General features: G+C 49.3%; 2 protein-coding genes across 2 annotated transcripts; one reads left to right on the plus strand and one right to left on the minus strand.

Moving 5' to 3' along the window:
- Positions 1-5,233: 5,233 nt before the first annotated feature.
- Positions 5,234-6,977, plus strand: LOC123139021 (protein TIC 55, chloroplastic; the record flags this gene model as incomplete). The annotated part of the gene is given in 3 exon segments (XM_044558851.1): positions 5,234-5,434; positions 5,542-5,644; positions 5,746-6,977. Coding segments are annotated over 3 exon segments (1,423 nt in total), but the record flags the coding sequence as incomplete, so codon positions are not given.
- A 208-nt stretch (positions 6,978-7,185) lies between these two features.
- On the minus strand, positions 7,186-10,420 carry LOC123139022 (probable serine incorporator). Its single transcript, XM_044558852.1, has 6 exons — positions 10,074-10,420; positions 9,750-9,989; positions 8,616-8,727; positions 8,337-8,511; positions 7,820-8,060; positions 7,186-7,735 (listed from the first exon to the last, which is right to left on the minus strand). The coding sequence occupies exons 1-6, from the start codon at positions 10,255-10,257 to the stop codon at positions 7,446-7,448; spliced, it is 1,242 nt and encodes a 413-aa protein (XP_044414787.1). The 5' UTR covers positions 10,258-10,420; the 3' UTR covers positions 7,186-7,445.
- Positions 10,421-12,120: the final 1,700 nt, after the last annotated feature.

Raw genomic sequence — 12,120 nt, forward strand, 5'->3', positions numbered from 1 at the left:
TCATCCCAGAGGCAGCATCGATCGGCTTCAGTTAGCAGCAGTAGCGAAGGAATCGCTCCATCGGGTTTAATTAACAGTCATCGGTCGATCGCTCGGGTTCAGTAACGCGTAGCCTGCAGTGCAATCGCTCGGGTTCAGTTAGAGCCCAACACCTCGCTCGGCTTTAGTTAGAGCCAACGCCTCGCACACACGCGTATACGTACGATAGAAACACGCATCGCTCCAACCCCGACCTCCCACCTTAACCGGCAACTCCCCGAAATTTTCCTCCCCCTCGCTTCTACCACGGTTTTTTCCGTCATGGACGACCCAAAGAATGTCATGCAGCTGCGTCTCCGGCCCGCCCAGGACGAAAAGCCCATTTTCTGTCATGATTTTTTGTCATAGAAGTAGGAGCCCACCACATCTATGACGATACCAGGTTTTGTCACAATTATCGTCATAGAAGTGTCATATGTATGACAGAAAAAAATTCGTTCGCCCAAAATGTCACGGATGTGTCTTTTTTTTGTAGTGCAACCCGACGCAAGCAAAGCTTCCCCAACAAGCCGACCCCACCCGTGGCGTGCACCGCAATCCAGCCACGGGTCAGCTCCCGTCCCATCCAGGCCGTACGATGGGACGAGACTTCAATCACCGATGACCAAGACAACAGTGCCTCCACCAATGCCTATGGTCAGCCGGAGCGTGGCAACAGTGCCCCTCACCTACCCGCTGACCAGGACTGGCGTGGCAACAGTGCTCCCGCCCTCGCCGCTGACAGCAGCAAGCGGCGACCTGACGGGGCATCACTGTACACGACTCAACTCGGCCTTACCCTGACGATCGACAAGACGGCGCACGGTCCCCCTAGGCATGCAGGGCCCGCACCTAGGGGAACCTGGCGAACCACAAGCCCCCAGTGGGGCCCAGCCCGGGTTCCCGGACGTCGACAACTCGAACCCACCAACTTGAAATATTACCATTGTAACCCTGGGGGTTGGTCTATAAAGCCCCCAGAAGCCCACGCATACAGGGGCATGTGGTATGTGATATATGTAGAGAACAGGAACAAATAAGCAACTTGCCACCAAAACAGCCATCCCAGAGAGAAGGGGCAGCCTAAGCCTTGGTCAGCTCCCTTCCTCTCCCATACAGCTCCAGGAGCAACACTGTACTATCGAACATCAAACTACACTCGCAGGACTAAGGGTAGTATCTCTCCGAAGAGCCCCAAACCTGGGTATGTCCGGTGTCCCGCGCCCGCTCATGCCAACCCCGCCTCTGGAGCCCACCAGTGCCCTCGAGCCTCCTCCTCTCTTTAGCCATTCCTTGGCATCTGCCGTGCGGCCACCACAACAAGGTAGGTGGCCGTCTGCCACGCGGCCCCAACGCGGACGAGACACACGTCTGTTTGTTATCCATTGCGACCCAAACCCTGCGCAAGTTTGCGCTCGAAATGGGTTGGCCCGGACACAAAACGGACAGGATGGGTTCAGGCCGTCGCGCGCTGGGCCGACTCGTTTGTCCCTTTTACCCCAAACGAACGGGGCCGGACAAGATGTGGTCGCGCGGTGGAGTTGGCCTCCCGCGAGTTGTCCGTTTGTCCCTTTGTCCCTTTTATCATGATCACGCATGTACACACCCGCGAGTTGCCGTGTGATTTTACTTGCGTGCGACGGGCTACACCTACCACTGTAGCCTGCTGCCTGCCACCGCAGTAGCCTGGCCGCGTCGCCGAGCGGCCACGGAGAACCCGTACGTCGTCCTATCCCAATGTATTTTAACGCGCGTACCGCGCTGTTCACCCTGCCTCGCGCGCGCCCGTACGTCTGGTCACGACCAACACACACGTTACGGAATTTCACCACGTACGCTCGACGGTTTCTTAAGAACCTCCCGTTTCCGACGCCCGAGAAATTCTTGAACAGCATGTGTAAAACCTACAGAGGAGTCGTCAAATTTGTGCGCGCGAGTGCGACGTTGGTCTCTCGTCGGAAGGCTTGTGCCAAGGCCACCGTGCCGCCCGGACCACGGACGCAGACCCGCCCGATCCTGTGGCCACGACTCCCGCGAGTCATACTGGTCGCCACGGCGCCTGGGCGCGTTGCCGTCCAAGGAAACAGTGGCTTGCACGCCAGAAAGAAAGAGCCGCCGGAGCCACACTTGTCTCCGCTTCCTTCCGGCTGAGCCCTGCCGGCGACGCGAGGAGCGCAGATAGAAAACCGAGGCAGGCGGCGTTGATGCCGATGGATCGACTAACATGGACGGCGACGCCAATTAATTTGGCCGCAAGAAACTAGCCACAGATGTAATGGATCATACGCACTTTCTCCTTTCATAATATAAGAACGTTTTTTACGCTAGGTTAGTGTTAAAAATGGTCATCTATTATAGGACAGAGGAAGCTTCAAAAAAAAATTATTGGACAGAGGAGTAGTTCATACTAGATGCAGCAGTGACAGATGGACATCGGATGATGGACAGATGCGATCGTGTCTCTTCTGCTACAGAGAAGTGAGCGCCGCTGTACACGCTGGAACAGTTCTTGGGTGATCGATGCGGGAGCACTGTTACGGAGTGATTAAAGGGAAAGCCTGGCCTTCGTCGTGATGGAGCGATGATGAGGGGATGGGCCTGGCTCTGCATGGACCCGTGGTGTTCGTTCATCTGGGGCTGGCTCTGGCTGGGCCGGCACTGCAGATGCAGACAAAGTGTTCTTGTGCTCGTGAGCTCAAATGCATCCGTGATGAACATTACAATTTAAAAACTACTCCCTCCGTCTCAAAATAAGTGTCTCAACTTTATACTAGCTTTAGTATAAATTTGTACTAAGCTCAAGACACTTATTTTGGGACTGCGAGAGTAGTAAAATATAAAACAAATCTGGTTTTTTGGCAATAAACATTGACAAATTATCTATATACATGCAAATTTTCATGAAGAAAAAGTATTCCTATGCTATGGAAAAAACATTAGAGTTAATTATTAACCCAAAAAAGTTAATTAGATAAATGCCACTACAATTCTGGCGATTCAGAAAAATGCCACTGCAATTTTAAAACTCCGAAAAATGCCTCTCCCATATGTTTTACTTAGTGCGTTGAAGTGGCATTTTTCGGAGATTGTAAATTGCAGTGGTAATTTTCTGAATCGACAGAATTAGAGTGACATTTATCTAATTAACCCAAAAAATTAATGCTCCAAAATTCTTTAAGAAAGTCTTTTTTGAGCATTTTTCTGCCCAAAACATTTAGGAATGTTTTCTCACGGAAATTGGTATGGATGTAGACAACTCTTCAGGTTCCGCTTGGATTATCGTTTGGCCCCTGAGTACCCCCGTAAAATGATACGCACCTCTAGGCGTCATTTTTTTTCCAGTCAGAAGTCACGCTGTGGCCGGTATTATACGCATCTAAACTTAATCCGGTCGTACAATCTATACCGATTCCAAGCGGGCCTTCATTGTTTGTTGCCAAAACAAATCAGAACTTTCTGATTTATTTACCATTTTTCATTTTGCTGTTCATGAAGGAGTGTTTGACCTCGCGAGCAGTCCACTTATAATTTATATTTGTTGTCACGACATACATATCATATCACAAATTCGCCTTACAAAAAAGTCAAAGCACAAAGTTGGAATTTTTTTTTGAATTTTTTTATTTTGTTTAGCAAAAAGTTATGTGAACAGGAGGGATGGTAGTGCCTCTACTTTATTTTAGACAAGAGAATTCGTTAGGCCGTGCTTAAAAATGCCCATCGCTTTTGTATTTAAAACATTATTTAGTTACTGTTGGAATACAATAATATGTCTATATTTTCATTGAAATTCTAGGTTGGGCCGAGCTTAAAAACTCCCAACCTTTTATGTTTGAAACGTAATTTAGTAATTGTTGGAGTATATTAATATGTCTATATTTCATTCCCCTAAAAAAATGTCTATATTTTCATTAAGATTCTTGGTTGGGCCTTTGGACCGAAAAGCCATATCATGAGCCTTTGGCCATCCTGTCCCAAACCCTAGAATGTCATCAATGCAATTCTCGGTCGCCTCCCCCGCCTCAACCCACCTTCTTCCGCACCCTTGTCTCCCTTAGATGGCGATTGGTTTAGCTAAATTTAGGATGAAAAGCATATGGGTGTGGCTAGATCTCAGTTGATTGGTTTAGCTAAATTTCACCCCAACTGGCATCAATATATGATGTTTTGCTTTTTCTTTTTTTTTTCTTTGTTGCGTTTTCTACTTCTTTTTCTTCTTTCACGCATGTCCAACAAGGGACGTGCAACTGTAGGTGTGGGACTAATGAGATATGTGTAACTATAGTTGCGGGGCTGACCGAGATATGCAATTGTAGTTGCGCCCGGCCGATAAGGATATGCAAATGTAGTTGGTGCCAGCAGCTGTACTTGAGTGGAAAAGAGCAAAACTGGAACACAAAATGTATTAAAAACAGCGTAAAAGGTGCACTATGAAATGATAAAATGTGGGTAATGAAAAAAATCCGAAAGAATATCCACACAACTGACGAGTGTAATGTTAATCAAAATTTAACTAATTCAAACAATTAAGAATTAGCAAATCCAAGAGGAAAAGAATGCCATATTCAGGCGCAAGGATGTATTGTATTACTTTTTCTCTCAAAAAAGACCATATCTATTATAAATGTATTCACCAAGAGTACAAGGCACCTCAAACATGGACGTTTATCTCAATAGAGTGCTGATTTGGCCGTAAATGTTACGGTCACTTCCTGATAGGTCGCTCTTTGTTTGGTCATTCACGTACTCTGTCCGTGGAATAATTTTGAACTTGTCGCATAATGTCAAATTCGTCCCGGATGCGTGTGAAACTCACTCGCCAGTTTGGACACAGGTAACTCGCCAGAAGCTCTCGGGAGTCTCACGTACGTGTAACGTAGCGGGAAGCAAAGAGTCGTGTGCCTGCATGCAAACCCACGAGGCCTCTACAGTTTTTTTATCCGGGGCGTCGAGCGGGCGAGCTCTGTGCGCCAACCAAACCACCGCCACCACCACAGACCAGACCAGACATGACGCCTCCTCCGCCTCCCACCACCGCGCTGCCACGCCCCTCCCTCCTCCTCGCGGTCTCCTCCGCCGCGCTCAAGATCTCGTCCGCGGCGACGAGCCCAGCGCGTGGCGAGCGGTGGCAGGGGGTCGGTGTTGGGAGGGGTAGGCGCCGGGCCGTCGGGAGGTGCTGGGCGGCGGCGGTGGAGGAGGCCGGCGCGCAGGAGGACGGCGTGCTGCTCCCCAAGGAGGGGGAGGGGAGCGAGGCGGCCGGGAGGTACGACTGGCGGGAGGAGTGGTATCCGCTGTACCTGTCCAAGGAGGTGCCCGACGACGCGGCGCTCCCGCTCACCGTCTTCGACCGCCAGCTCGTGCTCTACCGCGACGCCGACGGCGTGCTCCGCTGCCACGAGGACCGATGCCCGCACAGGTATCCATCACCTGCGCTGCGCCTGCCATGCCAGCCATCATCATCAATCTGCCTGTATGCTCTAACTGACTGACTCACATGATCCAAACATGGCCGATCGTCTGCAGGTTAGCCAAGCTGTCAGAAGGGCAGCTCGTCGACGGCAAGCTGGAGTGCCTCTACCATGGCTGGCAGTTCGACGGCCAGGGCAAGTGCGTCAAGATCCCACAGGTTTGAATCAATTTCATTCTTGGGTCAGCGCAAACGCATGAGAAAATTCAATGCTTGATTCATGTATGTGATGATGGTGCCAACTGACGATGTGCGTGCAGCTGCCTGAGGGCGCCAAGATCCCGCGGAACGCGTGCGCGCGCAACTACGAGGTGCGGGACTCGCAGGGGGTGGTGTGGGTGTGGATGTCGCCGGCGACCCCGCCGGACGCGAAGAAGTTGCCGTGGTTCGAGCCGTACGCGCGGCCGGGGTTCACGGACCTGTCCACGGTGCACGAGCTCCCCTACGACCACTCCATCCTGCTGGAGAACCTCATGGACCCTGCGCACGTGCCCATCTCGCACGACCGCACCGACTGGACGGCCAAGCGGGAGGACGCGCAGCCGCTGGCCTTCGAGGTCGCCGAGCGCACCGCCCGGGGCTTCGCCGGCCACTGGTGGCGGGAGCGCGCGCCGCACCTCCGCAACCTGCTCCGCTTCGAGGCGCCCTGCGTGCTCACCAACACGCTCGAGTTCGTGGACAAGGACGGCAAGGAACAGTGCTTCTCGGCGCAGTTCCTGTGCCGGCCGGCGGGGCAGGGGAAGTCGATGCTGCTCGTCCGGTTCGGGTCGACGGCGAGGTCGCCGCTGCTGAGGGTGCTGCCGAAATGGTACTTCCACCAGAACGCGTGCAAGGTGTTCGAGCAGGACATGGGGTTCCTGTCGTCGCAGAACGAGGTGCTGCTCCGGGAGAAGGTGCCCACCAAGGAGCTCTACCTCAACCTCCGCTCCTCGGACACCTGGGTGGCCGAGTACCGGCGGTGGATGGACAGGGCCGGCCACGGCATGCCATACTACTTCGGCCACAGCACCATCTCGCCGCCGCCCGTGCCGGCAGTCGTGGAGCAGGCGCCGGCGGGGGCCGCCGCGGGCATCTCCGCGTCGTTCCCGGCCAAGGGCGGCTTCGGCACGCAGCACGCGCCCAACCCGACCAACAGGTACTTCCGGCACGTCGTGCACTGCAAGGGGTGCAGGGACAGTGTCAACAGGTACACCGCCCTGAAGAAGGCCTTCGTCGTGCTCGCTGCGGTGGCTGCCGCCGCGGCAGTCTTGGCGGCGACGAGGCAGTGGAAGGCCGTCTTGCTGGGCGCCGCCGCCGTGCTCGCCGCGGCGTCGTATGCGTGTGGCTCCGTGGTTTCTTTGATCACAACCAACTTCATTAGGACACACAGAAGATTGTAAATATGCATAATTAGAGGCCGGGAATCATACTGTCAGCGCATTTTAATCTAGTCAGCTAGAAACACTTCTCTGTTTTTACCCTTGTTTATATATCTATATAAATCATTTTGCCATCAGAAGTTGCATTGCAAGACAAGTTCATAAGCCGAGACTGAATTTTTAACTTCTCAATAAACACTTTCTTCCACGTAATGTACGTATATGTTAAAAAAAATAGCTATGCAATCAAAGAAATAGCGCGAGTCTGTTCAGAGTACCAAATTCATGAAAGTAACATACAGCGCATGCATTTCATTCATTAGCATTTACGGGACACACCAATGAAACAGAGATAGATCGACTTCAATATATATACAACCAAGACCGTATCTTGAAATACTGGCAACAATGCCTTAGGTCACACATTATGCAGACCACACTCGACAACGTCACACAAACACCAGCTCCTTGCCATGGGTTTGCTCACACAATATTACAGACCAGATACAGATAGTCAGCTTAGCCATCACAGCCGAAACACGTTCGATACGATACGTAGGTGGCTCCAAACGGATGATGCACTAGCAGGTAACCAGGTCGATCTAGAACTCCCTGTCTGGGAACAGGAGGGGAGCGACGAGGGACCAGATGAACAGACCTGCCGTTGCCCACTGGGTCGCAATCCTGACCCAGACAGACGGCCACCCGACATCAACAAGCTTTCCACTCTCACCGACCGAGGTCGACCAGCCAGTGAGGAGCATCGCCGAGTACATGCTTGCCAGGGAGAAGATGAGGTGGAAGAACGAGTAGGAGTATGTCACCGGCTTGGGCACGTCCTTGGTTTCCTCCTCATCGGCCTTGCTGAAGGGGAGCAGTGGCTTGTCGGCACCTGAAGAAAACGTTGGCGAGTTTAGCAAGTAGCAACACATACTACATGATTAATTGGTTCAGTGGCCAGAGAAGGAAATCCAACCAGCGCGTGGTGAGTCTGGTGCTGAGAGCACAGTTGCAGAAGAGCCAGCACGAACAGCAGAGTAAACCACAGAAAGGATGGTGGTACATAATCCCAACGTAAGGCTACCAGTTGACATAGCTTTCGAGTGATTGTGAAGCCCGTTGCACTCATAGTCCCTTGGCTCACTGGAGAGTCCACTGTAGCACAGGTATGTGCAGTAAAGGCCTATTACTGATGCAGGCAACAAGCTTCCATTGACCTGCCCAAACCATAAACCCCGAATTAGTCCTCCTTATAAACCAAAAAATTATCACAGCACATGTATAATAGACAAATAGCATCGATTGCTTGTGTCCCAACTAGAAGCTAAAAGTCCTAAAAGAAATCTAAGGAGCAGATCTACATAGCAACTACCATAATGCACAAACACAATCATGTGATTTTCATGGCATAGCAGTGAGCAAAAACATTATGGATCAACCAAACATGACCCTAAGAAAAGCTAAGTTGTAGGAGAATGTGAAAATAAGAATACCTTTGGGTGCAGCGCAACAATAGCGAATACAAAAACAAGAATCAGTGTGGAGACAATGAAGAACATATTGAGTCCGCAGTCCTGTCCCGATGGAGTGAACCAGTGAAAGAGTAGACCCGAGAAAGCGAATGAGCCAATATAACAAACAACCGAGACAACCAACAGAGCCATGTACCTACATTGATGAAGCGTAAGTAAAAATATATTTTGAAAAGAACTAAGATGCATCCTTAAACCAATGGAAACACAGCTAACTGAAGGACGAAGAAAGGTACCCACCAGAACTGTTCATCTTTAGCAACCCAGTTCTCATTCCATCCATGCACGAAGTCCAAAAGAAGAACAACCTGAACGAGAAGGAACAGTCCAGATCCAAACTTGGAAATCGATTCTGCAGAAATATATAACTACAATAAGCATCACCTTCAGTAAAATAAACTTTTATAATGATGACAACGCAGTTTCCAGTAAAGCAAATAGCACAATACTAGTCCAAAACGTATTGACAGTTTCAATTGGCAAGAGTATTGACGATTGTTTATGAGTTCTATATTGCCTAAAGAAACAGTATAGAAACGAACAGCTAGATTAAACCATAAGACAGCAAAAGGGTATCAGTTTTTCAAAAAATATTAAATAAATCCTCCAGTACAATCCCAAATTCCTACTCAGGTTTTATTAAACAAGCAAATAAGCAAAGATAGACAGCAACAGTTGATGTCTATGATAGCAGGAGCAAATTTTAATCCAAATCTAATCAGCTCACATTTAGAAGTCAAGGGAGACAGAAAATATTAGTAAGAACAGCCTTGCAACGCAGACTCCATAGAACGATAACCACGACTGACAGCACCAACATTTCTTTACACCTTTCTAATGCAATAGAATGTCTAGCCAACAGCTCAATCACATTTTGACTAATTTCTATATCCGTGTATTCACAATTGTTTAGCCTTCTCTTCTTGATGCCATCATTATCAGGATCCTAGTATATATCGTCATAACACAGAATTGACGTCCCACATTTGTTTTGCATATTAGTTTACCATCTGTTCTTTTGATTCAGTGATCCCCATCTGATATTATTGTTTGGTTCAAGCAGTGCCCATACAAACTTTTCCTTTCATCCTTTCATTTTCCAGTGCATGGTAGAATCAGAAGTGCAAAACAAAACAGTCACCCCCTGAAGAAACGTTTCCGGGAGTTTTGAGGGAAGGGGCAACCAATATCTCCTATGATTTTATTATTTTTAAGTGTAAGCCTTGTCGTTCATTTAGGCGATTGGTGGTTTCATTCAACCAAATGTTACACATCCTAGTATCTCCACGATTATGTTCACCATGTGCGGCAGATATCAGGCGGCGGAGTATACTGCAACCAGCTGCGTGCGTGGTGGGGAAAGGGTTTTCTCACCGTAGAAGCTGACAACCCCGTTGGGGACGAAGAACATGAGGAAGACGATGACGACCCAGCAGAAGATCTTGGCCATCCACCCGCCGTGGTGCACCTTGTCGCGCGGGTCCTTCTGGTCCTTGATGCCGGCCATGATGGCGGCGAGGATGGTGAAGAAGAGGAAGTTGCCGAGGCTGACCCTGAGCACGGCGTCCGTCTCGAACCACTCGCGGTCCGGCGTCTTGTGGAAGTGGTTGATCCCTGCAACGGAGAACGACCGGAAGCAGTCAGATCGAGCGCGGGGCGAGGAAGGGGGTTAGGTTAGGGTAGGGCGAGGGGGCGTACATGGGATGGACTGGAGGAGCGGCGCGGCGACCTCGCGGAGCACCCAGGAGGCGAGGAGGGAGAGCGCGAAGAGGCCGCAGTAGGCGATCCGCGCGGAGCGGCGGCCGATGCTGCCGACGGCGGTGCGGCACGCCTCGCAGGCGCACGCGGCGCAGCAGGACGCCAGGCACGACGCGGCCCACATGGCGGCGGCGATCCTCTTCTCCGGCGGCGATCGGTCGGGGGCCGAACCGAATCGAATCGATCGGAAGGGGGCGGCGATGGAGCTCGCGCGACGCCTCTGGGGTTCGATTTGGGGAATTTGTGGGGGAACGCGTGCTGGGGAGGGGACGGCGAAGGAGAGGAGAGGAAAGGAGGAGGTGGATTCGGTCGCGGATTTGTTATTCTTCGGGTGGCCGCCGGGCCGGTGGGGTTGGGTTGGGTTGGGTTGGACCGGATAAGGAGACCGGGTCCGGGTCCGATTAATCTTTTCGTGCCGAAGTTTAACGTCGTTACTATTGTTACCGAGCAACCATATGCGACCCAAAGTAATTGCCAAGTTTATTTTGTGCTGCCTCAAACTGACTCACGTTTATAAAAGGAGCAAGCACGTAAACAGAAGTTTCACAATGCTGTCAAAAGAAGAACCTGAATTCTGAACCGTGCAGCTGCGCTCGTTCGCCGTCTCGAAATTGTTTTTCTAATTATAGGAGGCAAATAGCACTAACCTATATGGAACTATATATAAGTGTTGATTACAAAACTAGAAGAAACTGGTAGACAGAAGCACCTTCTCATAGTATAATTTCAGTATCACGCTCCCTATATTATTGGTGTAAGTATTAGTCAGGATTAACATAAACAAACTGTTTGATGGAGGAATTCATTTTTCTTCTCAAAAAGGAGGGCAAACACATGGGATGTGAATCAATCGATGCGCATGACCATTATCAAGGAATTCATTGAATCCTTGTATTTACGGATTCCTCGCTTTTGTTAGAAAATTAGTAAAAAATTGTGTGTCCCGGTCAATAAAATGATAGATCCATACATCATGAAGAAGGTGCAATTCATTCAAACTCTAAATACATAAGATCAAATATGTGATTTTTTTTAGTTCCCACCCGTTGAATGGTTTTCATCATTGATATTTTAATCATCTCGTCATTAGATGCCAGGCTGAACTAAAACTTGGTATGTTCATTCATCGGTAATGATGGTGTACGCGCATGCGGGCATACTTTGTCGCAATCATCTAGACTGTCATAGCAGTGTTCACCGGGCCACTGTGTTGCACAACACCAACATGTGTGATGGGCACATGTATTCTTCACACACAACACTATCGGAGGACCATGGTAAGCCTTAGCTCCAACTCCAATCCCGCCATCTATCTGGCGACCACCTGATATATATGAAGAAAGACATTAATGGGCATTTAGTTAAATGAATGAATCATCATCATAACTCATGTGTTTGATGAGATCGTCAAGAACTCAAGATATTGGTCTATGTGATATACTACTAGGATAGATGTACTCCCTCCGTTCCCAAATATAAGTCTTTTTAGAGATTCCAACGAGTGACTACATACGGAGCAAAATGTGTGAATCTACATTCTAAGATATGTCTACATGCATCCATATGTTGTAGTCCATTTGAAATGTCTAAAAAGACTTACATTTAGGAACGGAGGGAGTATATGTATGCACGGAAAACACGTGGCATCCGAGGAGGACAAAGAACATAATCATTGCTAATTGACATCCATGTTTGATCAGTGAGGTGGTTCTGTTTGAATGACGAGCATAATAGGTACGAGTTAACACCTTGCGCTTTTTATAGGCCAAATACATTAATTGCATACTTACTTGCAAATAACATATGTTATATAAAGGCAAATCCACACGAATAGATAACAAGCTATTTAAAGCAATCGATTAATGTCTAATTAAAACTTGCTACATAAGGATATCACACATTTCCTCTTGGTAGACGTATTAATTAACACACACCGAGAAGATAAGCAGAAGGGGATAATAAACATAAAAATGTATTTACTTTATGT

This window comes from Triticum aestivum, chromosome 6B (assembly GCF_018294505.1).
Source record: "Triticum aestivum cultivar Chinese Spring chromosome 6B, IWGSC CS RefSeq v2.1, whole genome shotgun sequence".
Taxonomy (NCBI): domain Eukaryota; kingdom Viridiplantae; phylum Streptophyta; class Magnoliopsida; order Poales; family Poaceae; genus Triticum; species Triticum aestivum.

Coding starts and splice junctions, on each gene's coding strand:
- LOC123139022 (XM_044558852.1), bottom strand. CDS start 10,257: ATGTGGGCCGCGTCGTGCCTGGCGTCCTGCTGCGCCGCGTGCGCCTGC. Junction 9,990..10,073: donor GCTCCTCCAGTCCATCCCAT/GTACGCCCCCTC, acceptor TCTCCGTTGCAG/GGATCAACCACTTCCACAAG. Junction 8,061..8,336: donor TTGTTGCGCTGCACCCAAAG/GTATTCTTATTT, acceptor TGGTTTGGGCAG/GTCAATGGAAGCTTGTTGCC.